Raw genomic sequence first — 27,576 nt, 5'->3', positions numbered from 1 at the left:
TTTGAATTTTGAATTATTAATAAATGGTCTGTTTTGTTTTTGCGCTTATCTTTGCAGAACGGTATTAGCATAGGCAACAGTAGAAGTTCGGCGGCAAAAGATTTACATGGAAACAGCACTCCTGCTGCCCAAGATGGAAACAAACAAAGTGGCACAACACCGTCGTCCACATCAACTACGTAAAAAGTATGGAAGAATGCCAAACTGGTTTCTTCTTGGAAGCTTAAGAATAAAAAGAACACATACAGAGGAGATTAATTAAGTTTTATATCCATATGTATTCTACTCATCGAATCGTGATGACTTACCACCTAACCTATGGGGTATCATGGCAATAACTATCAAACCCATCAACCAACACCAAACTATAAAAGCACGCACCAGCACAAAATTATCGATTTTCGAATCAGAATCAGAGAAGAAAAAAACAGAACTAAAAAACAAAAAATCATGAAAACAAAACTGTGATAGAAACAAGTCGATATACAAGTTAATCACTGTTGTTGGCAAATACGGAGAAGATTCGCAGCTTCTTCTTCCTACATCATTTGGCTTTATGGGATTTTATTTATTCACAATTCATAATGGTACAACAAATGCTAAGTTAAGTTTTCTTTTTTCGAAAGTGTTTAACTTAAAATTCGATTTACTCATCTCATGTATACATAGCCACACACATTTCCATATCCATTACCATTACCAGCACCATCATCAATATTATTATTATTTAAAATATCATTTGAACTTAGTCCTAAATTAAACATTTATCCATGTGGATGACAGCTTGCCCACTCATATGCAAGCATCATGCATCCAAACCACACCCCCACCCCCTTCACCTTAGGTTTAAGCATATTTTATGTAGATTCTTAGTCCAATACCGCCTCTGTGAGGTTTCAACCAAATGTTTTCTTTTCCCAATTGGAACATGTATCTCAAGAAAAAAAAAGTGAATTTATTATTTGGAAATTTTGTAAAAATCCATTAAGAAAATCTAAAGAGGTTGCAGGGCAACCCCGCTATTAAGCACAGATTTTGTATTGTTTTGTGATGTGCAGAGCAAAAAAAAAGGAAAAAGAGAAAACTGTCAATTTTAAAAAATTTGTTAAAAATTGTTAAAATTATGAAAACCCTTTTTTATAACTCAATGTCATGAAGTTGTTGCGGAAAAACAATTAAATGTTGTAATATGGAGTCATAAGAAGTAAGCAAATACTTTAATTTAAAAAACAACATCTTTATAGAAGGTATTTTGAATAACTTTTGCTGTTAACATTTATACATAGATAATTAAATAAAAAGCACAACAAAGATATTTGCTATAAGGTGCTCCATATTTATTTATTGTTGTTAACAGACACACCGTATTACGCCATTCAGTTTTTTTTTCTAAAACAACCTTAGGCGATATTATAAAATTATTATACTCCTTATATATCTTCATTTTATAAGTGGATGGTAGTATATTAAGTATTTATATGAAAATAAAAAATTATAAAAAATATAAAATTAAAAGTGTTTCTCTCTTCGAGGGCATTTCACCTTCAACCTACCCTTCAGATTCCAAGCCCCTCCGAAACATACCAGATAATGGGAAAGGAATTAGAATGGATATATACATATTTTATCCGATTTTATATAGGGTTATCAGTTTATATGGCAACTACGTACGTACACAGAAAGAACCAGTAAGCAAAGGTAAAAGTCGGCCGGTGACGACTTTATAATACCCTACACCTCACTATAGGTACAAAGTGGGAGCTATATCTAATTCTATCTCGGCGAATGTTTTCAGATGGGTTGTTAAACAATCCTTATTACATTTCGAGCAAATATGTTCAAACTGTACTAACTACGGTTCACAAGTAACAGCATTATTGCAAATTACCCAAAATTTTACGAAAATATATATATGAGAGATATATCTAATTCTAAATCGATTTCGAGCAAACTTCTCAGTTATTGCGGCAGTCGTCGGGAAAAGCGCTGTACAAACTTTTGGCAAGATTGTTTAAGAAATGCGCTTGCAGTGACAATAGAAGTGAAAATCGGGCGATATACACATATGGCAGCTATATCTAAATTTGAACTGATTTCTATAAACCAGTAATGGCGAGAGTCATTAGAAAATCTTTCCTGCCGAATTTCTAGAAAATCGGTTAACAAATGAGCACTCTATTGCAATATTTCTCTTAATCGGAACGAACATATATATGGGAGCTATATCTAAATCTGAACCGATTTCGAGCAAACTAATAGATATTGTGGAAGTCGTCAAAGCATTGTAGAAAGTTTTGGGATGATTTTTCCGCCGCTGGCAGTGGCTCTAGGAGTGAAAACCGGGTGATATATATAGACTAGCCGAACCGGGCCCGCTCTGCTGCGCCTTCTTCAACTCTCCAATATATTTTTAGGGTGGGGACACTTCGCCCTGAATGCGGATATCGAATTCGTGCCATTGTAATCTATGACGCTGAACGTGTTCAAATCCTGGCGAGAACATCGGACAAAGCGGTGGTTATCCCCTCCTAATGTTGGCGACATTTCCGAGGTACAATGCCATGCATGGTCATTTAAAGAATTTTCCCCAAAGAGGTATCGCACTGCGGGACCCGTTCCGATTCGGCTATAAAAAAAGGTCCCTTTTCATGGAGTTTAAACTTCGGAATCGGAAAGCACTCATTGATGTGCAAGAAGTTTGCCCCTGCTAGGTTCCTGGTGTTCTTTAAAATATGGGTAATGAGAATTGCTCAGTCAATTCGACTCAAATATGGACATCATATTCGTGCTGCACCTTCAAATCCCTTTAATTTGAGCCCCATATTGCCATGGCCGGTATATATGAACCATTTGGAGGGTGTTCTGGGGCTGGGGTGGCCACTGGCACTTTGCATTGAAAATAGATATCAAATTAGTTCTTTAAAATTAACTTCAGTTAGGAGGTGCTTCGGGGCGTAACCCAAAACACTTGGCTCCGCCTCCACAAGATAACTAAAAATTATATAGCCTAAAACATACATGAAATCTATGAAAATTTTAAGAAAATCGGTTCAGCCATGTATCATATATTGTAGTTATAATGGGTCTAATGGCGTTTTTGAGGGATGGCGTGACCCCCTATACTTCGGTCTGATTTTGTATGTCAGTTTCGAAATCTACTCCCGAATACCTTTCAGTTGAGCCCCATATTGAAATGAACGTCCAATATGTCTGTTTTGGGGGAGTTTTGGGGTTGGGGCCCATCGGGCCACTTAGACTCAAATTTTAATACGTATTCTACCTTCCAATACCTTTCGTTGGATACCTGTATTGTCCCCATCGATCCACTTTTGATTTTGGGTTGTGTTTTTTTGGCATAAGGGGGAGGGACCGTCCCCCTTCCGATATTGAAAAATTATATAGCCATTGTTTCCATCCAACCTACACAATATGCGAAAATTTCGAGAAAATCGGTTCTGCCGTTTTTCAGTCTATACGGAACAAACAAACCGAGTCCTATACATCCGTGATTGGCTACTGTGCCCATTTTGAGCATTTTGATTCGTCATTCAGTCCCGCATACTTTCCATTTAATACCTATATTATCCTTATCGGTCCTCTTTTGATTTGGGTGGTGTTTTTGGGGTAACGGTGGAGGGTTTGCACCCTTCCGATATCAATAATTCATAAGCCTTTTTCTACTTCCTGACAATATTCGTAATATACTCCCGAATAGCTTTCATTTGAGTCCCATATTCTCATAATCGTCAAATAAACCTATTTTATGGGGTGTTGGGGCTGGGGCTCCCCCATTTACTTGGACCCAACTTTTATTCTGAAATTCGTACTCTACTCTTAAATACCTTTCATTTGATTCCCATATTGTCCCAACCGGTCCATTTTTATTTTTGGGTAGTATTTTTGGGTTAAGGGGGAGGGTCCGCTCCCCTCCCGATATCAAAAAATTATATAACCTATGTTTCGTTCCAAACCAACCTACACAATCTGTGAAAAATTCAAGTTAATCGGTTCAGCCGTTTTTAAGTCTATACGGAACAAACAAACACAAATTTAATTTATATATAAGATGAGAGCTATATCTAAATCTGAATCGATTTCTATGATATTCACCAGTGGTATCGAGAGTCATTAGAAAATCCTTCCTGTCAAATTTCCAGAGAATCGGTTAACAAATGACCATTTTATTGCATTATAACAGCAAATCGGACGAACATATATATGGGAGCTATATCCAAATCTGAACCGATTTTTTCCAATTTCAATAGGCTTCGTCGCTAGGGCAAAAAACACCTGTACCAAATTTTAAGACGATCGGATGAAAACTGCGACCTGTAGTTTGTACACAAATTAACATGGGCAGGCAGACGGACATAGCTAAATCGATTCTAAGTCGATTGGTATACTTATCTATGGGTCTATCTCTCTTCTTTATGGGTGTTACAAACAAATGCACTAAGTTATAATACCCTGTACCACAGTAGGAGTGTATAAAATGTTCATCATATTAATGATTTTGTCATAACATTTATGTAAAATGTTTGTTTCGCCCCACTGTGGGTGAAATCAACTGCATTGCTGGCCAAAAGTAATGTTTAACCCTTAAAATTTATAAAAACTTTTTATCGCACTTCTATAATAAACAAATCAAACTTTTCGAAAAATATTTTTTTTGTAATAAAAAAGCATTGTACCGTTATAAAATGAGCTATGAAAAGTTCACAATTTAACTGGGATTGGAAACAGGATTTCGAACTCGTTTGTCTCCTCAGTTCTCATGTGGACCACCTCCATCAGGAGATGACGCACGAAGTGCGAAGACATAACTATATGCTGTCTAAGCAATACCTTTTGGACTGTTATCGCAGAGAACATCCAAATCATCATCTTGTGGATAGATATCCACCTTGGAAGTAGATCTACATGAACGTGAGGTTCAGCGCTACAAGAAAAGACCTCTATATCAAGCGGCATATCCAGCAGGTCTAGATAACATTCATGCAGACACAGTAGCAGAAGCGGTAAATAACTACCGGGTGAATGTAGTCCTTGGAGAACGACCGCCTCCCATTGCACCTGAATTAATTGACCTCCCCCGGCAAACCCAAATAGTTCTGACTCAATTACGTTCCGGCAGATGCAGCCGCCTCAACTCCTACAGAGCAAGGATTGATACCGCCGACGTGCAAGATGTATGTCCCGATTGTAACCAGGGACCACACGATACATGTCACCTGTTTTACTGCCCAGCCAGACCCACTCGACTCAGACCCAGATCCCTGGGGACACACCCCATCTTAGTGGCAGAGGTACTGGGTCTTGACACTCAACAGAATCAAGCAGACGAAAGATAGAACACAACAAAATGCTACAGTTTGCGAAAAATTTTTAAATAAATTTGTTAATGGAAAGGAAGATAGAAGGCAAGATAATGATAATCAAAATATTGTATGGTTATATGTATAGATCTGGAGAAATAGGAATATTTTTCCCTTAAAAATATTAGAAAACCATAGATTTTTTTCGACTTTTTAAGCTTTAACAAATTTCAGAAAGTTTCGGAAACCAAATACGATATGGACGTTACTTGTGAGCATGCAGTGAATAAAACGAAATATGTTTGGTTTTCCGATTTTTAGCGTTCTTTCTTAATATCGCCCAATTTTGGCTTTTTAAGACGGATTTTTATGAATTTCAACAGGGATATCAAAAGTCACATTCATAAATTATAACATGCGACATTTTCTATGGAAAACAGTTTTCTTTCAAACGAAATGTTACAACCAAGCTAGGATTTTTTTTAAAAATGTTAACCCAATTTTTATTTTTTTAATCAAATATTGACTTATATTTCTGCGAACTTTTTATGTAACTTTAATTTTGTTTTTTTTTCAGTAAGTTTTCTCAATAAAAAGCTGTTTAAATAATTTCAAAGTTAACGGAAATATTTCTCTTACTAATTCTATAGCCACGCAGCTTTCATATACATATATTATTTTTCCCCATTCCAACAACATGAAAATCCCCCCATTTAATTTAAGTGAATTGCGCCGGTAGACAAAATACATGGCAACTGTCAAAGTCATTGAAGTTAAATGTCGAATAAACAATTCGACATTTCAATAAATTGTGTCAACAAATTGTGTCATTTCTATACAAAAATAAATAGGAAAATTTCTTTCAATTGTCTGCTCAAAGAATTGGTTTCGGGGAAAATTGTTAAATAATCAGTTATCTCGATTGGAATCGATTAATTAAAGGTAATAAATGAAATTTATCCGGCATTTAATGTATATGTATGTATGTAATGTATGTTCGTAATATTTGTGAGAATAACTAAAGCTGAGAGTAAATGCCATTGACAAGAGAATTTAGTTCATTTTGGCGTACACCACCTCTCCGCCAAAGGGGAAATACACTTCGCGCACGAACACAAAAGAGAACTCACTGTAGATATGGGTGACTTGATTAGAATGTATAAAATATGATTTTTGAAAAAAAAAAACATCAAGACAAATTTAAATTTAATATATAAAATTCAATTTGTGTTTGTTGGTATGTTTGTTGTTCTGTATAGACTCAAAAATGGCTGAACCAATTACCTTGAAATTTTCACAGATTGTGTAAGTTGGTCTGGAAGGAAACATAGGCTATATAATTTGTTGATATCGGGAGGGGAGCGGACCCTCCCCCTTACCCCAAAAGTACTACCCAAAAATAAAAGTGGACCAATCGAGACAATATGGGATTCAATTGAAAGGTATTCAAGAGTAGAGTAAGAATTTCATGGACCCTCCCCCTTACCCCAAAAGTACTACCCAAAATTAAAAGTGGACCGATCGAGATAATATGGGATTCAATTGAAAGGTATTCAAGAGTAGAGTAAGAATTTCATAATAAAAGTTGGGTCCATGTAAAGGGTGATTTTTTTGAGGTTAGGATTTTCATGCATTAGTATTTGACAGATCACGTGGGATTTCAGACATGGTGTCAAAGAGAAAGATGCTCAGTATGCTTTGACATTTCATCATGAATAGACTTACTAACGAGCAACGCTTGCAAATCATTGAATTTTATTACCAAAATCAGTGTTCGGTTCGAAATGTGTTCATTCACCGTAACGTTGCGTCCAACAGCATCTTTGAAAAAATACGGTCCAATGATTCCACCAGCGTACAAACCACACCAAACAGTGCATTTTTCGGGATGCATGGGCAGTTCTTGAACGGCTTCTGGTTGCTCTTCACTCCAAATGCGGCAATTTTGCTTATTTACGTAGCCATTCAACCAGAAATGAGCCTCATCGCTGAACAAAATTTGTCAAAATTTGAACACATTTCGAACCGAACACTGATTTTGGTAATAAAATTCAATGATTTGCAAGCGTTGCTCGTTAGTAAGTCTATTCATGATGAAATGTCAAAGCATACTGAGCATCTTTCTCTTTGACACCATGTCTGAAATCCCACGTGATCTGTCAAATACTAACGCATGAAAATCCTAACCTCAAAAAAATCACCCTTTACCTGGGGGCCGCCCCAGCCCGATCATGACAATATGGAACTCAAATGAAAGGTATTCGGGAGTAGATAACGAATATGGTTAGGAATTAGGAATAGGCTTCATAATTTATTGATAACGGAAAGGGAACGTTAGCCCAGAAACACCACCCAAAATCTAAAATGGACCGATAAGGACAATATGGGTATCAAATGAAAAGTATGCGGGAGTAGATAACGAATCTGGAGTACAAATTCATGTCGAAGTATAGAAGGTCACCCCACCCCCCATAAAAAAAACCCAAAATGGGCACATTAGCCAATCACGAATATATGGGACTCGGTTTGTTTGTTCCGTATAGGCTGAAAAATGGCAGAACCGATTTTTTCGAAATTTTCGCATGTTATGTAGATTGGTCTGGAAGGAAACATAGGCAATATAATTGTTCGGTATAGGAAGGGGGACTCTTCCCCTTATGGCAAAATCACAAAAGTGGACCGATCGGGACAATATAGGTATCAAATGAAAGGTATTGGGGAGTAGATTACGAATATGGTATTTAATTTGAGTCTAAGTTCCCATCGGGCCGAACAATCCCAAAACTCCCCCAAATCATGTTGCCCACGTTACCTGGGTTAAAATTTCTTAAGACCCCTTACGTCCTTCCCGGGTCCGATTTTTAGACATGGTTTTGTATATTCGTAATCTACTCAACAATACATTTCATTTGATACTCATATTAACTAGGTTGGAACACTTCCACCAAGCTGGGGTATCTGGCCCCTAGGGGGCCGAGAGAGTTTGCCCCAAAATTCATGTTCCTGGGGTGAAAATTAGCGGGAGTGCAAAATATGAAAAAAAATTCGAATTCGCCCTGTAAAGTGCATTTTACCGCAGGGCCTTACACTCTACCTGAAGTGTCGTCTAAGGTATCCGACCGGACACCTCTTCCATTCCTTCCAGGACTCCTATCGTCGCCTCGGTTTTACCCCAATTGTATGTCCTGCTCCTATCCTCGATCCATTTTCCCATCGCGTTTAGTCTGAAAGATGCATTGGCTGCCCCACACTATCTGAATATCTACTAGGCGTAGGTAAGTATTGATACAATTACGCTTCTGTATAGCCACTGGATTCAGACCCCATTTCGTTCCTACGGCCCGTCTACATAGTGCCCAGCATCTGTGAGCCTTCTCGGTACGCTTCTGAAAGTGATCACTCCTAAGTATGTGACCTTGTCAGATATTGAAATCGTTCTATTGAGGAAACGTGGTGCGTCAAATTGGTTCACATTCGACTTCCTCATGAACAGGCATATTTCAGTCTTCTCTTGGTTAACATTGAACGTGAGCTTTATTTAAAAGTTCAAAAATCTGGCTTTAAACGGATTTTTCGCAGCCCAAAAAAAATTGTAGAATGAAGGAGACCAATGACCACTAATATGCCCCGAGGCCGTTAAATATTATACCATCTGGTTAAAACCTCTGCTTTACTGACTCGCTAACGTAGAGACATCTTCATTCAGTCAAAAACTTAATTTTATCCATATATATTGTTTCTTATTTCACTGTGTGAATGGGTAAAGTACAACTCACTATTCCATAAATCGGCGAATCGGTCTATTTGGCACCTATATCTATTTATGTATATATGGGGCATTAAAATTTGAGCTAGGTTTTTAAAGGCTGTGTCACAGTGGGAGAAAATCGAAAAAAGCTAGTAAAAAATATGCCGTATGAGAACGGGTAGAGATAACTCTTTGAAATTTCAAATGGTTAGAGCTAAGGTGTTAACGAGATCGTGGGGACATCATTAACTTCGGCCGGGCCGAACATTGGATTTCCACCACCTCAGGTTTATGTGTACCCCTTTTCGTTACAATCCGGTGAATATTGGATAACTTATGCACCAAATTCGGCACGGACATTGAGTTGTCTAATAAATATAAGTCACGGTTCAATTTTGTAAAACAAAATATTGGTCTTTTTAGCAGCTATATCCAAATATAAACCGATTGTGAACCATAAAGGACACGGATATCGAAAAGCCTAACATAAAACACTGCGTCAAATTTTAACGAAATTGGATAATAAATGCACTTTTTATAGGGCTATGACTTTAAATCGAGAGTTCTTTCTATATGGCACCCTTAACCAAATCTGGACCGATGTGGACTAAATTAAACAAGGATATACTAAGCATCCTATTTTATTATAACTCCATTACTATATATGTAGTTATATCTTAATAGGGGCTGGTCTTCATCATATTTTATTCACGTCCAGAAAACTCGCATACAAGTAAAATCTTCAGACAATAAATGTGTTTTTTATGGCATTAAGACCCTAAACTGGAAAATCGATCTATATGACAGGTATATTTACATAGTCTGATATGACCCATATTTAGGGCGGATGTCGGACGGCTAAAAACAACTCAATATTTCAAATTTCAGCGAAATCGTATAAAAAATAAAGCTTTTATGGGCTTCAGACCCTTTATCGGGAGATCGGTCTATATGGTAGCTATATCTAAATATAGTCCGACCAAAACCATATTTGGGTAAGATGTCGGTATGCCAAAAATAACCCACTGTTTCAAATTTCAGCGAAATCTGGTAATAAATAAAGATTTTATGGGCATCAGACGCTTTATCGGCAGATCGGTCTATATGGCAGCTATATCTTAATATAGCCCGATCTGAAACATATTTGGGTCAGATGTCGGGAAACCTTAAATTACTCACTGTTTCAAATTTCAGCAAAATCGGATAAAATATAAAGCATTAGACCCTTTATCTGCAGATCGGTCTATATAGCAGCTATACCCAAATATGGTTCGATTTGGCCCGTTCAAGAACTTGACCAGCGTGCATCAAAAATACGCATCTGTGCCAAATTTCAGCACAATATCCCAATTTTTGAAGGCTGTAGAGTGATTACAACATCGTTTCAGAATTTAATGACGATCCGGAATATATATACTTTGTAGGATCGGAAATTGATATTTCGATGTGTTGCAAACGGAATGGCTAAATGAATATACCCCCTATCCTACGGTGGTGGGTATAAAAAGATATCTCTACCCGTTCTCACACGGCATATTTTTTACTAGTTTTTTTCAATTCTCTCACACTGTGCGTCGTAGAACTTATTATCGATCAAGATGGATGACCAAACGGATGAAAAGAGTTTATCCTCAATCTGTGTTAGTGGGAATAAAATTGTAAAGGCAAACAAAACGCTAACACTAATAAATTAAAAATTTCCAATAAATTTTCACCAAAACCTCACCAAATCCCTGAGTCAAAAATATCGTCCATATTTTCGATAAAATATCCAGCATAGAGAAAAGTCCCAAGTATTGACAACACTAAACTCTATTCAATTAAGAGAATTTTGACCTCTTTAATCTCTTCATTGCCACACTTTTTTCTACCATTATACTAATAGAGTTGCCAATGCTAAAAAAAAATATTGTAATAATTTTAAAATCTTTATGCAGAACAATAACCCAGCAATAAAAACCACCAAAATTTTAAGAAATGCTACTTATAAATCGAAGTATATCAAGATGTTTGGTATGTATGCCGTTGTTGTTTGATATTTTCTAATATCCCATCACAAACAATGTTTTCTTAGCTCCCACATTCCTTTACTCTAACTCCCAAAATACCCTCAATATCCGTACATAATGCCCTATGGACCACCACTCGATCGAACAGTGCTGGAGGCAAGCAAACAAAAAAACAAAATCTTCTAAGATATCCTGCTTTAAAACTGGAGGAAACCATGCCCAAGTTTTTAAAGAGTGTTCAACCTCTATTGTCTGACAGAGAATATGAACAAACAGAAGAAATGGCTGCAGAATTTCAATGTGGCCAAGGAGCTCATCTACAAAAATTATTAGAAAAATTAGCCGCTTGCGAGGAGAATTGGTTAGCTCCCAGATGGATGAAGACGGCCTATTTGGGATATCGTGAGCCTGTGACTATTTATTCAAGTCCAGGAATGACATTTCCCTTAATGAACTTTAAAAATTTGGACGAGTACTACTCCTACACATCCAAGTTAATAATGGCCATGATTAAATTCAAAAAACGTGTAGATGATGGTTTGATGCCAATATCAAAAATAGGTGAATTTGAATTGGACAATTCTCAATTCGGAGTTGTCTATGGCACATGTCGCATACCACTGCCAGAAGTCGATGATATAGAATACAATCCTACATCACAGCATGTGACGGTGATTTACAAAAATCATGTAAATATTTAAAAAAAAATTTTGGAGTTTCTAATTAATTTCTAAATCATTGCCAAAAGAGTGAAACTAAACAAATTTTGTGAAATAGAAGAAGAAAAAGTGACACTATGATAAAAGGCCTAAATGATATATGGCTCAAAACTGGCAAATCAGGCTTTATTTCATAGTTAAAAAAAGACCCAAAAATAAAAAAGGAAATAGGGCCTCAATAAATTGAAATAGAACCCAATTTTAAATAAAGTCCCAAAAATTTGTTTGTGTGCGTCTGAGACCCCATAAAGTATATATATTCTTGATCGTCATGTCATTTTAAGTCATGTCTAGCCATGTCCGTCCGTTGCTGTCTGTCGAATGCACGCTAACTTTCGTAGGAGTAAAGCTAGCCGCTTGAAATTTTTTTACAAATACTTTTTATTAGTGTAGGTCAGTTGGTATTGTAAATGGGCTAAATCGGTTAATGTTTTGATATAGCTGCCATATAAACCGATCTTGGGTCTTGACTTCTTGATTTGACTGAAATTTTGCACGTAGTGTTTTAAAATCAATTCCAACAACTGTGCTAAGTATGATTTAAATCGGTTCATAATCTGGTATAGCTGTCATATAAACCGATCTTGGATCCTGACTTCTTGAGCTATTAGATCGCGCAATTCTCATCCGATATGGCTGAAATTTTGCATGAAGTGTTTTGTTATGACTTCCAATAACTGTGCTAAGTATGGCGTAAATAGGTATAGAACCTGATACAGCTGCCATATAAACCGATCTGTGATCTTGATTTCTTGAACCTCTAGAGTGCGCAATTCTCATCCGATTTGGCTGAAATTTTGTACAACGGCTTCTCTCATGACCTTCAACATACGTGTCTAATATGGTCTGAATCGATCTATAGCTTGATACAGCTTCCATATAAACTTATCTCCCGATTTTGCTTCTTGAGCCCCTACCAGGCGCAATTCTTATCCGAGTGAACTGAAATATTACACAATGACTTCTACAATGTTCAGCATTCAATTCAATTATGGTCCGAATCGGACTATAACTTGATATAGCTCCAATAGCATAACAGTTTTTATTCAATATACTTTGTTTGCCTAAAAAGAGATACCGCGCATAGAACTCGACAAATGCGATCCATGGTGGAGGGTATATAAGATTCGGCCCGGCCGAACTTAGCACGGTATTTCTTGTTAAAATGTAATAAAAGCCGTAAATGAAGCCTTTTTTAATTTTCAGTTTGGGGCTTTATTTAATTGGGACTTTTATAACTGGGGTCTTATTTCATAGCTGCTTTTGAAATGGTTATATTCTTCTTAAATATTCCTGCCATTCTAGTTCTATAAGCTTCCAGTTTATAACAAACATGGAAATATTCTAAATGCAAAAATACTTGGCGAACAATTGAAGCGTATAGCAGAGACTGAAACCTCTTTGGGAACTCCTATTGGTATTTTAACTACTGACCAAAGGGAAAATTGGGCTCAAGCCTATATGGAACTTAGTAAGTGTGATGGCAACTGTTCCAGCCTCAAATGTATACAGTCATCTCTGTTCACTGTTTCCCTGGATCAATGTGTACCCTATACGGAGAATGATAAATATAATGTGTATGCCCATCAAGTTGTCCATGGCGGGGGTTCAACTCAAAATAGTGCCAACAGATGGATGGACAAAACAATACAAGTATGGTTTGGCTAAGGACATATTTTCAATAATCTTATACGAACTTATACTAAATTAGGTAATAGTTAATCCCAATGGTATGAGCGGTTTTTGCTATGAACATTCACCGGCCGAAGGCCAACCTATAGCCTTGATGACCGAATACATAACAAAAATTTTGTAAGTTTTCACAAGAAAAACAAAAATTACAAAACTTATTTTCTATTTTGATTAAGACCACAAGCTAGCGAATTTGAAGATGGCTCCAGCGAAAATTATGAATGTGCTTCCAAATTGCAATTTTGTGAACCGTCTAATTGCCTGCAGGAAAAACTACAGCAGGCAGCTCAAAATATTGATAAATTAAGCCAGAATTTTGACATGCATGTTTTACATTACAAAAGTTATGGCAAGGAGTTCTTGAAGCAACAAAAACTTAGTCCCGATAGTTTTATTCAAATGGCATTACAATATGCCTTCTACAAGTAAGTTCAAGGGCGGGGGTAGGGCACAAGCTATCGATTTCAATATACTTTTAATATGTATTTTTGAAAAATTAAGGTGTACAATTTTTATTTTTTTAAGTTAAAATCTTCCAATTTATTTTACTTTTGAACTAAAATTTATATATATTTTTTTCCATTTTCCCCCTGTCCTTCTTAGACTGCACAAATGTGCCGGCGCCCAATATGAATCGGCTCATTTGCGTATATTTTACGGCGGTCGCACAGAAACTATTCGATCTTGTTCCAATGAATCTGTAGCATTTGCCCAAGCCATGATCAATGCGGCATGTAATGATGCCACTCGGGTCAAACTGCTAACACTGGCCGTTAATGGTCATCGCCAGTTTACAAACATGGCCCTTCAGGGCCGAGGTATTGACCGCCATCTTTTGGGCCTAAAACTCATGGCTTTGGAAAATAATTTGCCAGTGCCCAAATTTTATTCCTCTCCCGGATATGTGAAGAGCACACATTTTCGCATAGCAACATCTCAGGTGGCCACAAAAAATAAAGCCTTTATGTGTTATGGGTCCAGCACAGATGATGGCTATGGTTGTTGTTACAATCCACGTGATAATGATATGTTTTTGGCCGTTAGTTCTTGGACATCGAATCAAGAAACCAGTTCGGTAGAATTTGCCAAATCAATTGAAGAGGCCCTTGACAGAATGCGTGAAATACTCGTTAAAACCGGTGAAACAAAGAAGAGAAGCAATGGAAAGGACATTGCTGGGAAGAAATAATTTTGAACAGAACATTTTTGCCATTTAGTATTATTTTTCATTTTTATAACAATTCTATCACCAGTATGTATATACTATAGAACATAAATTTTTTGTTGATATTAAAAATGCCCAATGGGGATTGCTTGTCGTTATTTGATGTCGTTCAAAGTTAAGCGTTTATTAGGCAACTTACTCCACCGTTCGTTTGGGGAGTTTTTATAGCCTACACCACCACTGTGCTACACGGTATTATAGATTTGTGCATTTGTTTGCAACGCTAAGAAGGAGAAGTATACCGATCGACTCAGAATCACATCCGTCTGTGAGTCCATGTATGCTTGTAATAAAACTGCAGGTCCTTTTTGTAGTCCACTCATTACGAAATTTTGCACATATTACCTTTTTAGGCTTAAGGAAGAACGCTATAGATTTTGATAAAAATCGGTTCAGATTTAGATATAGCTCCCATATATATGTTTCGCCCGATTTGCACTTAAACGGACGTAGTAGCAACAATTTTCAACCGATCTGCACAAAATTTGACGCGGTTTGTTTTGTTACTGATCTTAACTTATCTGCAGAATTTTATTAAAATCGGTTCAGATTTAGATCTAGCTCCCATATATATGTATCGCCCGATTTGCACTTAAACAACCGTAGTAGCAACAATTCTCAAACGATCTTCACAAAATTTAGTACGAATTGTTTCGTTACTAATCTTAACTTATCTGCAAAATTTCATTAAAATCGATTCAGATTTAGATCTAGCTCCCATATATATGTATCGCCCGATTTGCTCTTAAATGACCTTAGTTATTATAATATTCAACCGATCTGCAGAAAATTTAGCACGGGTTGTTTTGTTTCTGATCTTAACATATCTGCGAGATTTCATCAAAATCGGTTTAAGTTTGTATGTAGCACCCATACATATATATCGCCGGATTTGCACTTACATATATCGCCGGATTTGCACTTATATGGCCGTAGTAACAACAATTTTCAAACGATCTGTTTGAAACTCGGTTCAGATTTCGATATAGCCCTCATACACATATATATTTATATATTGGCCGATTTTATAATTGTAGGGTAGGTGTAGGGTATTATATAATCGGCTCCTCCCAACTTTTGCCTTTACTTGCTGGTTTTATTTGTTTAAATGAAATTTTAAATTTTCATCGAAATTTTACACTAACGGCAACACTGGTTTGAGGGCTCTCACACATTTGAATGTATACTCAAAATGCCGACCCCAATGAGACGATCACTATAAAGAGAACAAATATGAGAACGGCCTCAGGAGAGACAGCCAGCACGATTACCCCTTTCCCTTAATCAACTTAGCGGTTGAATACTTCTGTCTGGAACGGATTGTTGTTATTTTGATTATTATGCCCCCAAAATTATCTGGGGACGCACATACAAACACCAGTGCATCTTTTCATTTGGACTTTGGGTTCCATGCATTGCTGGTTCATGCTCATATTCGATTTGCTGCGCCTTCCGTGAGCTGTGCTCTGCATTTGACACCGCCTTAGTATACCAGTTTCCCAACTTGTACCCAACTTGTTTAGAGTTTTTGATTACGTGGTTGACTTTTAATTTCTTGTCTTGGAAAAAGTTGTTACCGTTTGTTTTTTTGCGCGATAAGAAGGCAGTACCATTGCGGCCGCAGACTAATTCAAAGCAACATCTTTTCAGTTATAATTTTGGCCTTTGTTTGTACGGCAGTAGGTGTTGCGACGCACTGCTTAGCATAATAAACGAAAGTTAAAAGAGAGTGGTTGGTAGTGAGGAACAAAATTCTAGTTCATCTTTCTTATCTAAGCCAAGCGATAATCGCTTACGAACGTTTTGTTATTGTGACTCTCTGGGATTATGTATAGAAATCAAAGGTGAAATTCTGACTATTTATTGGTGTTTGATTGGAGGTTGTCACAATTGTTTAAATTTTGCATTTTATTCTACCACAGGTTGTCTCAATTGGAAGTACTTGAGGAACACAAGGACAACATGCCTATTATAACCCGCAGAGTATTAACTAATTTGGTAAGTGTATAAAAGGATAACCGATGTTTTTATCAAGCCGCGCCAAGGGAGAGGAACCAACAAATGTGGAAAAAAGTTGTCATTTTCCAACGAATAAAAATATTGTTACGAAATTTGAAATGGGACTAGCAGAGTTGAAATGGAAATAGAGATAGTCCGGTGTTCTATTGGTGAGCTTTAAATGTAAGGTTGTTCGGCCTGTTAAAGAGGCATTTGTGGTCTGACTTCAAACTGCCTTTTGTGATCGTGGTAGTGGTTCAGAATCCCATAAAAACCATGCTTGCGTATGTGGAATAGCTGTTATACCTAGCATCAGCTTATTATTTTTTTAAATTTTTGCCGAAGCTGCTCTCGTATTTTATTATTTGCGAACGTATTTGTGGATAGCCTTCCTTTAACAAAAATAAAATTTACCAACGAAATTTGTGGAAGATACCACTATCTTTTGACAAATTACAATCTCTTTTCATTTTCTTTCCCAATGTGAGCGAATTTTAGACATTAGGCTTCTAAGGCTTTATTCAAACCAGAATAAGTCTTTGAGTGAATTTTTAATGCCAATATTTAAATGTTTTAAACTTTTTCAGACCAAAAATGCCTTATATTCTCCGTCCAAGGTGTCCAGCGCCTTGTGTGCAGCTCCCATGTCTCAGCCTCACGTGGGAAATGCCCAACCATATAGTATGCAAAGACAAGCTCTACTAAAGTTTCCCGCCCTGAAGCTGGAGGAGACTCTTTCGAAATTTCTTAAAACCGCCGAACCAGTTTTAACCCCTGCTGAATTAGAAGAAACTAAACGCATGGCTGTTGAATTCCAATCAAAGGATGGCGCAGAACTACAAAAAATTCTCGAAAAAGTGGCAGAGTCACAGGAAAACTGGCTAGCTCCCAGATGGCTCAAGTCGGCTTATCTATCATATCGCGATCCTGTGACTGTTTACTCTAGCCCTGGCATGACTTTCCCCCTGCAGCATTTCAAAACTTCCGCAGATTATTACATGTACACAGCCAAATTAATCCAAGGTCTGGTCAAATACAAAAAAGAAGTTGACGAAGGCAAAGTGCCCGTAGTGAAGATGGGTAAAAACGAATTGGATAATTCACAGTTTAGTGCTGTTTATGGTACTTGCCGCATACCTTTGCCAGTTCAGGATGGTTTAGAGTATCACCCCAAATCTCAGCATGTGGCTGTGGTTTATAAGAATCATGTAAATATTTGATTTTAAACTTGGTTTTCCTTGGAAAATTTATAATTTCTTGTTTTTAAAGTTCTTTAAACTGCCAGTTTACAATAAAAATGGGGTCATCATAAATGCCAAAGTTTTGGCTGAGCAATTGCAGCAAATTGCAAACTCTGAGAATAAGTCTGGTATACCCTTTGGTGTACTCTCCACCGATAGTCGAGACAATTGGGCTGCTGCCTATGCGGAATTAATGAAATCCCCCACCAATGCCCAAAGTGTAAAAGTTATACAACAATCATTATTCACTGTGTCCATGGATGAAGTTGTTCCCTTTAGCAAAGAAGAGGTCTTTAATGTCTTGGGTCTGCAATTGATTCATGGAGGAGGTACCAGCCAAAACAGTGGCAATCGTTGGATGGATAAAACCATACAGGTATACTAACTCCAGCAAACTGTAAACTGAATATGTATAACATGCATTATTATTTGTAGGTGGTGGTTAATCCCAATGGTATGAGCGGCTTTTGCTATGAACATTCGCCAGCTGAAGGCCAGCCGATTGCCATGATGACAGACTATATCAACAAGATATTGTAAGTATTTTATAAAACTAAGAAAAACTCTAAACACTGAAGGTAAGATATATAAAAGTTGATCATAAAAATCTTCCCAAGATCTACTAAACTGAATTTCCCATGAACATACCATTAAGGAACAGGGAATACTTCGCTCATATCAATGCGTGCAGTCCGACAAAAGTTTAAGCTCAATGATAAGGGGCTTCCTTTTTTATGCCAAGACCGAATGGCATGCCGCATAGCAACACCACATGGTAGACAAGTTTTAACAGGCAGGATACCTTACAAATGTAGCCAGCATATATAGGGGATAACCAAAATGCAAATTTTGCCCATGAACATTCCACTAAGGAACAGGGGCAAACTTCTCACATATCAATGAGTGCAATCCAATTCAAGTTTAAGTTCTATGATAAGGGGCCTCCTTTTTATAGCCGAGTCCGAACGCCGCGACACCTTTTTGGAGAGAAGTTTTACATGGCATAGTAACTCACAAATGTTGCCAGCATTAGGAGGGGATAACCACCGCTGAAAATTTTGTTGATATTCACGCCTGGATTTGAATATCAATCACTGTAAAATCACTCCTATACTCGGTGGAATAATTTGCTTTCCGAAATAAATTTGAGCTTTAAATCAACACAATAAATTATTTGGTTTTTTTTTTCTTACAGCCCCAATCCCAAGGAGTTTGAAGATGGTGCTAATGATAACTACGAAGCCTTCTCTAAACTGCCTTTTGATCAGCCTTCACCTGTTTTAGAAGAAAAGCTCAAAGAGTCTACTCAAAATGTTAACAAACTGGTAGATGATCTACAATTGGAGGTTCTGCAATACAAAGGTTACGGCAAGGACTTTTTGAAGAAACAAAAACTATCGCCCGATAGTTTTGTGCAAATGGCATTGCAATATGCCTTCTACAAGTGAGTTGAAAATTGATTGAGGATTTTTGAAATCAAAACAAAAATGTTTGTCATGTTCTTCTAGACTACACAAATGTGCTGGTGCCCAGTATGAAACCGCCCATTTGCGCATTTATTATGGAGGACGTACTGAAACTATTCGCTCCTGTTCCAATGAATCTTTGGCATTCGCTAAGGCCATGATGGATCCCAAGTGTTCGGATGAAGCACGCGTCGACTTGCTAAGAAAGGCTGTTAATGGTCATCGCGAATATACCACCATGGCTTTACAAGGTCGTGGCGTTGATCGCCATTTGTTGGGTCTCAAATTAATGGCCCTTGAGAACAATAAGCCCATACCGAAATTCTATCAAGCTCCAGGTGTGGTCAAAAGTGCCCACTTCCGCATATCTACCTCTCAGGTTGCCTCGCCCAATGAAGCCTTCATGTGCTATGGTCCCTTAACACATGATGGCTATGGTTGTTGCTACAATCCCCGTGATTTCGATATCTTTTTGGCCTGTTCAGCCTGGCAATCAAATGACCAGACTTGTGCCAAGAGATTTGCCAAGGCTATCAGTGAAGCTTTGACCAGTATGCGGGAATTGCTAGAACGTGCTGGCGAAAAACCCAAAGCCAAATTGTAAACTTTGATCGTAGCGTCAGCAGTTGCCCGCCTAATTTTTGTAAATATATGTTTTCTTTTTTTGTAGTTTATTTAAAAAGTAAAATTTTTCAACATTTTGTTATTAAATCCAAGAGATTATACAGCGAAAATTTTGCAATTTTATTCATTACAATCGTCTTATATGCAATTTGTTTTTGTTTTCTTCATACAATAATAATAACTGATTAAAACTTAATGGCTCATCTAACATTATATTTTTTTACAAGTATTTACACATCACGCCATCACGAGATTCCAGTTGGGTTTCAAATTTAATCCTTTTTGCAATGGTAACAACTGCAGGAAAGTGCCGATTGAAAGGTTACATTACGCCAGCCATCCATGCAAAGCACACGTTTTTGTACCTAAAAATTGGAAGTAAAGATAGGAGGAAGTTTTTTTCCATTATTTTCATCATCACAGAGATTTCAGCATTAAAAAAGACGAGGAAAAGAGATAACTATGTTTAGGTTAGGTTTTGTTAGAATGACAGTACTTTTTTCAAACAGACTCACTTAGACGCCAGCGAGCACGCTACCAACTCAGCGACCGTTCAACCAATGACTGTACTAACTGAGTCTAGATTAGATTTATTTATCTAATTTTTTTTTTTTAAAGAGATACATAAGCCTCCTCCTCAAAAAAAAATATTACAACGATATATACTCCTAAATAAACATAAAAAACTCAATTCTTAACAAAGACACTTAGTAGAAACTGTAGACAAGGAGTAAATAAGTGTTAAGCGAAAACCCGTATTAGAGTGCGAAAAGATTTTCAGCTTGGCAGGCAATACATTCCAACATCTAGCCACGCGAACAGAAAATTATTTTTCGAAAACTACCATCTGTCCGTCCGTCTTTCTGTTAAATGTTCTTTATCTCTTGAACGAGTAGAGTTATTTGCTCAATTTTTTTACATTATCATCATTTTTGGGCCGGATTTTTTATGCGCCCATATCAAAATGTTGAACTTTCTTATAGGACGCAATTCTTATAAGATAAAATTGTTTATATTGACATCTGATGCGACTAGAGTCCGGATTTCTATGCATAATCAATATTTTGTCATCTGTTATTTGACAAGGGAGGTGGTATTTTGTTAATAAAATTAATTTTGTAAGCATATAGTGACTTTTGTATACATATAAGAGCTTCTATTCCAGATATATATTGGGTTGCCCAAAAAGTAATTGCGGATTTTTTTAAAAGAAAGTAAATGCATTTTTAATAAAACTTAGAATAAACTTTAATCAAATATACTTTTTTTACACTTTTTTTCTAAAGCAAGCTAAAAGTAACAGCTGATAACTGACAGAAGAAAGAATGCAATTACAGAGTCACAAGCTGTGAAAAAAATTTGTCAACGCCGACTATATGAAAAATCCGCAATTACTTTTTGGGCAACCCAATATTTTCCTATTTTTTCACGTAACCAACACGCAGGGACTGTCACCTATATATGCAGTGCATTGCGTTGGCAATTAGGAAAGTTAAGGGTTGGAGGGGGGAAAGAGGGAATAGTGTTTATCGATATAAGTCTTAAATTTCTGAACGTCAATGTCGGTGGGAAAGACATTAGCCGGAAGTCGATTCCACATACGAATGGTTCTGGCGAAAAATTAATTTTCTCGGAAATGCATGGTTCGGTCGACTAATAATAGGATTTAATGAAAAACAAGTAAAAAGGCGTTAAGTTCGGCCGGGCCGAACTTTGGATACCCACCACCTCGGGAATATATGTAAACCACCTTTCATCAAAAATCGGTGGAAATTTCATACCTTATGTCCCATATCAGTTAAATCAAAATATGTTCCGATTTGGACCAAATACTAAAAGTACACTAGCTATATCTAAAAATAAACCGATCTGAACCATATACGACACGGATGTCGAAAAGCCTAACATAAGTCACTGTGTCAAATTTCAGTGAAATCGGATTATAAATGCGCCTTTTATGGGGCCAAGACCTTAAATCGCGATATCGGTCTATATGGCAGCTATATTCAAATTTCGACCGATCTGGGCAAAATTGAAGAAGTACTTCGAAGAGCCTAACCAAACTCACTGTCTAAAATTTCAGCGACATCGGACAATAAATGCGTCTTTTATGGCCCCAAAACCTAAAACGTAGATATCGGCCAATATGGCAGCTATATCCAAATCTGAACCGATCTGTGCGATATTGCAGAAGTATGTCAAGGGGTTTAACTTAACTCACTGTCCCAAATTTTGGCGACATCGGATAATAAATAAGTATTTTATGGGCCCAAAACCATAAATCAAGAAATCGGTCTATATGGCAGCTATATCCAAATCTGAACCGATCTGGGCCAAATTTAAGAAAGATGTCGAAAGGCATAACACAACTTACTGTCTCAAATTTCAGCAAGATCGGATAATAAATGTGGCTTTTATTGGACTTAGACCCTAAATCGGATGATCGGTCTATATGGCAGCTATATCCAAATCTGGCCCGATCTGAGCCAAATTGACGGAGGATGTCGAAGGGCTTAACGCAATTCACTGTCCCAATTTTCAGCGAAATCGGATAATAAATGTGGCTTTTATGGGACTTAGACCCTAAATCGGATGATCGGTCTATATGGCAGCTATATCCAAATCTGAACCGATCTGGGCCAAATTAACGGAGGATGTCGAAGGGCTTAACACAACTCACTGTTCCAAATTTCAGCGAAATCGGATAATAAATGTGGCTTTTATGGGACTTAGACCCTAAATCGGATGATCGGTCTATATGGCAGCTATATCCAAATCTGGACCGATCTGAACCAAATTCACGGAGAATGTCGAAGGGCCTAACATAACTCACTGTCCCAAATTTCAGCAAAATCGGATAATAAATGTGGCTTTTATGGGCCTAAGACCCAAAATCGGCCGATCGGTCTATATGGGGGCTATATCAAGATATAGTCCGATATAGCCCATCTTCGAACTTAACCTGCTTATGGACAAAAAAAGAATCTGTGCAAAGTTTCAGCTCAATAACTCTATTTTTAAAGGCTGTAGCGTGATTTCAACAGACAGACGGACAGACGGACAGACGGACAGACGGTCAGACGGACGGACATGTCTAGATCGTCTTAGATTTTTACGCTGATCAAGAATATATATACTTTATAGGGTCGGAAATGGATATTTCGATGTGTTGCAAACGGAATGACAAAATGAATATACCCCCATCCTTCGGTGGTGGGTATAAAAAAATGGTGGTATATTATTTTGCATAAAAATCCGGCCTCCAATTTTGACCTCTTGCTCTAATAGATATCCAGAGAAATTGTATTTCCACTTTTATTTATTTCGATACAAAGACTACTCCAAAAACATTTCAAATATATCAAAAAAAAATGTATATATATATGTATATATAGACTCGATTCTCTGATTTTTTGACTTTTTGAACCATTAGAGGTCATAGCTTTTTTGTCTGAAATTCGGTGTGTAAAGAAGAGTTAAAATCTTTAATACCCGCATTTGGTCCACATGTATATATTTATATAGTCCCCATATAAACCAGCCAACCGACATGACTGTTCATAAATAGATAACCAACCGTAAAATTATTAACTGTGATAATTTGTATATAAATATTACAAAATTCATGGTTAAGCCTAGGCAAACTTAACCCTTTCACTACCGATGTCCTCTATAGAGTACATGATTTTAAGACTCCACTGTTCATTACTCATATAATTTTTATTATATTTTATTCTTTAACACTGGTATTTGTATAATTGTTATGATCTATAGCTAAGACATAAACGGTGATGGCGTACTAATCCTGTAATTTCGTTTGTCACACCTCGAAATATTGATCTGCGACCCCATGAAGTATACATGACATGACATGACACTCTAAGTCAATCTACACTGATAGAATAGAAAGGTACTTTGCCAATGCCGTCTGGTATTATTTTATTCGCGTTCTTGGCAAATATTTATAGTACCGATTGGTGTCAATTTAATACCAGACGAAGGAGGATATTAAGAATTTACGACATTACATGTTTATACCACCACCATAGGATGGGGGTATACTAATCTAGTCACTCCATTTGTAACACCTCGAAATATTGATCTGCGACCCCATAAAGTATAGATATTTTGGATCGACTCGCCATTCTGAGTCGATCTAACCATGTCCACCCGTCCATCTGTCGAAATCACGATAACGGTCGAACGCGTAAAGCTAGCCGCTTGAAATTTTGCACAAATACTTAATATTGATTTAGGTCGTTGGGGATTGTAAATGAGGCATCTCATTTTAGGTCTGGATATAGCTCCCACCATATAAACCGATCTCCTCTTTGGCTTAGATTTTGTAAATAGTTTTCTGTTATGACTTTGAACAACTGTGCCAAGTACGATCAAAATCGGTCTATAACCTAATAAAGCTCCCATATAAACCGAGCTGCCGATTTGACATCTTGAGCCCCTGGAAGCCACATTTTTGTCCGATGTGGCTGAAATTTTGCATGAAGTGTTTTGTTATGACTTCCAATAACTGTGCAAAGTACGGTCTAAATAGATCTTTAACCTAATAGCTCCCATATAAACCCATCTACCGATTTGAATTCTTGAGCCCTTAAAAGCCGCAATTTTTATCCGATTTGGCTGAAACTTTGAAATGTGATGTTCTATTAAGACTTTCAATAACTGTCTAAATCGGTCTATAACCTGGTATAGTTCCCATATAAACCTATCTGTCTATTTGAATTCCTGAGTTCTTTCAAGCCACAATTTTTGTCCGATTTGGCTGAAATTTTACATGCGGTGTTCTGTAAAAATTTGCAAATTTTGCCCATGAACATCCCACTAAGGAACAGGAGCAAACTTCTCACATATCAATGAGTCCAGTTCGATTCAAGTTTAAGCTCAATGATAAGGGGCCTCCTTTTTATAGCCGAGTCCGAACGGCATGCCGTCGTGCGACACTTCTTTGAAGAGAAGTTTTACATGGCATAGTACCTCACAAATGTTGCCAGCATTAGGAGGGGAAAACCACCGCTGAAAAGTTTTTTCGGATGGTCTCGCCAGGATTCGAACCCAGGCGTTCAGCGTCATAGGCGGACATGCTAACCTCTGCGCTACGGTGGCCTCCTGCGGTGTTCTGTTACAATTTTCAACAACTGTGCTAAATACGGTTCAAATCATTCTATAACAGCATTCAGCTCCCATATAAACCAGTCGTCGATTATCTTTGTTCGGTTCCTAGAAGCTTTAATGTTTGCTGGTTTGACAGGAGTTTTGTATGTAGAATAAAATTATGCCCTCAACTAAATTTAGTGGTTTCCCAAGATTCGGCCCGGCAGAACTTATCACGCTTTTACTTGTAATTCTCGTTTTAATTTGATCTTTGTTTGGATTTGATAAAATATTTTATTACGATTTGTGTGCGTAAAAACGTGTTCAAATACTCGACAGCGGTAAGAATGGAAATAGTACAAACTCTAAAAATATTGTCAAAAGCATCATATGACTATAGTCATATGCATTCGTTCGTCTGTCCATATTTCGAAATTCCGCAAGTTATCGAACGATTAGAAATATCCACTTGAAATTTTGTAAAGGTACTTCTTACTGATGTCGGTCCTTGGGGATTGCAAATGGGCCATATCGGTTCAGATTTGGATACAGCTGCCATATGAAATGGTACTTCGGCTTGACTTCTTCATCAGAAAGTCGCATTTATTATTCGATTGGTTTGAAATTTTGAATGCAGTGGTCTTTTATGTCTTCCAATAACCCTGCCAAGTACGGTCCAAATCAGACCACAACCCGATATAACTCCCATATAAAACTATCTTGCGATTAGACATCTTGAGCCCCTGGATTTTTTTTTTTCGATTTCGCTGGACTTTTCCACTTAGTGTTTTGTCATGACTTCCAACATCTATGGTAAGTATTGTCCAAATCATTCTATTATCTGATATAACTCCCACATAAACCGATCTCCCCAATAGCCAACAATTTTTGCCTGGTTTGTCAGAAGTTTGGTACGTAATGTAGAATTTTTTAACACAACCCATGGTGGTGGGTACCCCTGGAATTTTTTTCGATTTCGCTGAAATTTGCCACTTAGCGTTTTCTCATGACTTCCAACATCTATGGTAAGTATTGTCCAAATCAGACTACTATCTGATATAACTCCCATATAAACCGATCTCCCCAATAGCCAACAAATTTTGCCTGGTTTGTCAGAAGTCTGGTACGCAAGGTAGAATTTTTTTACACAACCCATGGTACCCAAGATTTGGCCCGGCCGAACTTAACACTTTTTACTTGTTATTTGTTCCTTTAAAACATTATATTTATGGGTCATACTCACTTCCTTTGATTCCATCATGTTACAACATTGTCCCACAGATACAACCGGTTTTGGTGATCTAAATGTTCCTCCAGTATTACCCCAAGGCATAGATGGCACTGCATACGATTCGCAAAATCCTCGACAAGCGTTTGTAGTTATCAGAAATTCAACACAATCGGGTATGGAAATTTTCCGTGTATTGCCCACCTTGTGGCAACCGGGCCTTAGCCAAGTCTCTTTGGCATAACACAATAAACTAAAGAGAACTATCAAGGATAAAATCCTTAATGCCAACATGGTGGGTAGCTGAGAGCAAAATAATCGTATTTGAAAACTGGTCGATTTTTTGTTCGAATTTCCTTGAATTTAAAATCCTTATGTGTATTAACACATGCTCAGCTTGTGAACTACTACTTGCGTTCTAACATTTGCCAATCCTTTTATGTTGTCTTGCAATCACATAGTGCTTAGGCATTGATTCTGCGCACGATGACATATTCTTCTGATGCTATAGCACTTGTTGCTCTTTAACTTATGATGACTCAAAAGGAATCTTAAGAAATTATTTAAATATTTGCTGTTTTAAATAATTTTCTTCTTTAGAAACAGCAATTAATGACCGTTTAGAAGACAGTAAAGGACAATGATTATAATAACATCCTTTTATTTTTGTTCATTCCTTTTAATGCTTTATTTGGCGGCTATTTTTAAACAACATTAAATTAAAGTATTTTTATCACAGATAGCAATAAACTTAAACACACAAAAAGCTCACCATTTTGGCGACGAATCTAATTTAGCATTAAAAAATAGAGAATTTTTTAAACTGCATATTTCTCAACATATTTACTTATGAATTATGTTATGGAAACATTTTTTTACAACTACTTTGAATAAAACTTAAATTGCAATTTGTAAAGTTGTAGCAATTAAGAAACAGTTTACTCAGTTATGAGTCCCCTGTAGTTTTACTTTATTTATTTTTATAGATTTACTAGCTGACCCGGGCCCGCTCTGCTGCGCCTTCTTTTACTTTATATGGGACAAAAGTTTCCTTGGAATATTTATTTTCGACCATTACAGATCTTTTAGTGAAATACCATGCTACGAAAATAGTATATCTCTTGACTAACATTTTGACAATATAAGTGCCTTTATCTGAATCCCATATGATCTTTATTGGTCTACGAATTTTAGTTCGGATG

The 27,576-nt window shown here is 37.0% G+C and overlaps 3 protein-coding genes across 8 annotated transcripts in view; 2 read left to right on the top strand and 1 right to left on the bottom strand.

Annotated features, from left to right (window-relative positions):
- LOC106082157 (scavenger receptor class B member 1) overlaps positions 1–1,077 on the top strand; it is a 92,013-nt gene extending 90,936 nt beyond the window's left edge. For all 4 annotated transcript variants that reach the window (XM_013244689.2, XM_059366076.1, XM_013244545.2 and 1 more), the window contains exon 10: positions 58–1,077. In XM_013244689.2, the coding sequence (XP_013100143.2) occupies positions 58–183 (126 nt within the window). In that variant the 3' untranslated portion in view covers positions 184–1,077. The remainder of the gene's footprint in view (positions 1–57) is intronic.
- Positions 1,078–6,073: 4,996 nt separating this feature from the next.
- On the top strand, positions 6,074–20,147 carry LOC106082794 (carnitine O-acetyltransferase). 3 transcript variants are annotated; one of them, XM_013245636.2, is made up of 7 exons: positions 6,074–6,257; positions 11,001–11,076; positions 11,138–11,761; positions 13,097–13,444; positions 13,503–13,603; positions 13,660–13,908; positions 14,087–14,806. In XM_013245636.2, exons 2-7 carry the CDS (start codon positions 11,041–11,043, stop codon positions 14,670–14,672), a joined length of 1,944 nt encoding a protein of 647 aa, XP_013101090.2. In that variant the 5' UTR covers positions 6,074–6,257; positions 11,001–11,040; the 3' UTR covers positions 14,673–14,806. The 3 variants fall into 3 exon arrangements, with proteins under 3 accessions (XP_013101090.2, XP_013101169.2, XP_013101012.2); XM_013245715.2 differs by lacking the exons at positions 11,001–11,076; positions 11,138–11,761; positions 13,097–13,444; ... (1 more) ...; positions 13,660–13,908; positions 14,087–14,806 and adding exons at positions 16,631–16,706; positions 17,294–17,914; positions 17,976–18,323; ... (1 more) ...; positions 19,143–19,391; positions 19,456–20,147 and having other exon boundaries at positions 6,093–6,257; XM_013245558.2 differs by lacking the exons at positions 6,074–6,257; positions 11,001–11,076; positions 11,138–11,761; ... (2 more) ...; positions 13,660–13,908; positions 14,087–14,806 and adding exons at positions 16,148–16,552; positions 16,631–16,706; positions 17,294–17,914; ... (2 more) ...; positions 19,143–19,391; positions 19,456–20,147.
- LOC106083226 (thyrostimulin alpha-2 subunit) lies at positions 20,125–26,767 on the bottom strand. Its single transcript, XM_013246158.2, has 2 exons — positions 26,390–26,767; positions 20,125–20,402 (listed from the first exon to the last, which is right to left on the bottom strand). Exons 1-2 carry the CDS (start codon positions 26,666–26,668, stop codon positions 20,310–20,312), a joined length of 372 nt encoding a protein of 123 aa, XP_013101612.1. The 5' UTR covers positions 26,669–26,767; the 3' UTR covers positions 20,125–20,309.
- Positions 26,768–27,576: the final 809 nt, after the last annotated feature.

The sequence above is a fragment of the Stomoxys calcitrans genome, chromosome 3, assembly GCF_963082655.1.
Source record: "Stomoxys calcitrans chromosome 3, idStoCalc2.1, whole genome shotgun sequence".
In the NCBI taxonomy this organism is placed as follows: Eukaryota; Metazoa; Arthropoda; class Insecta; order Diptera; family Muscidae; genus Stomoxys; species Stomoxys calcitrans.
The sequence above is the reverse complement of the archived record's forward strand: the minus strand, read 5'-3'. Positions and strand labels throughout refer to the sequence as shown.

Coding starts and splice junctions, on each gene's coding strand:
- LOC106082794 (XM_013245558.2), top strand. Junction 18,324..18,382: donor GGATGGATAAAACCATACAG/GTATACTAACTC, acceptor TATTATTTGTAG/GTGGTGGTTAATCCCAATGG. Junction 19,392..19,455: donor TTGCAATATGCCTTCTACAA/GTGAGTTGAAAA, acceptor ATGTTCTTCTAG/ACTACACAAATGTGCTGGTG.
- LOC106083226 (XM_013246158.2), bottom strand. CDS start 26,668: ATGTTGGCATTAAGGATTTTATCCTTGATAGTTCTCTTTAGTTTATTG. Junction 20,403..26,389: donor ACATGATGGAATCAAAGGAA/GTGAGTATGACC, acceptor TCCAATTTTTAG/GTACAAAAACGTGTGCTTTG.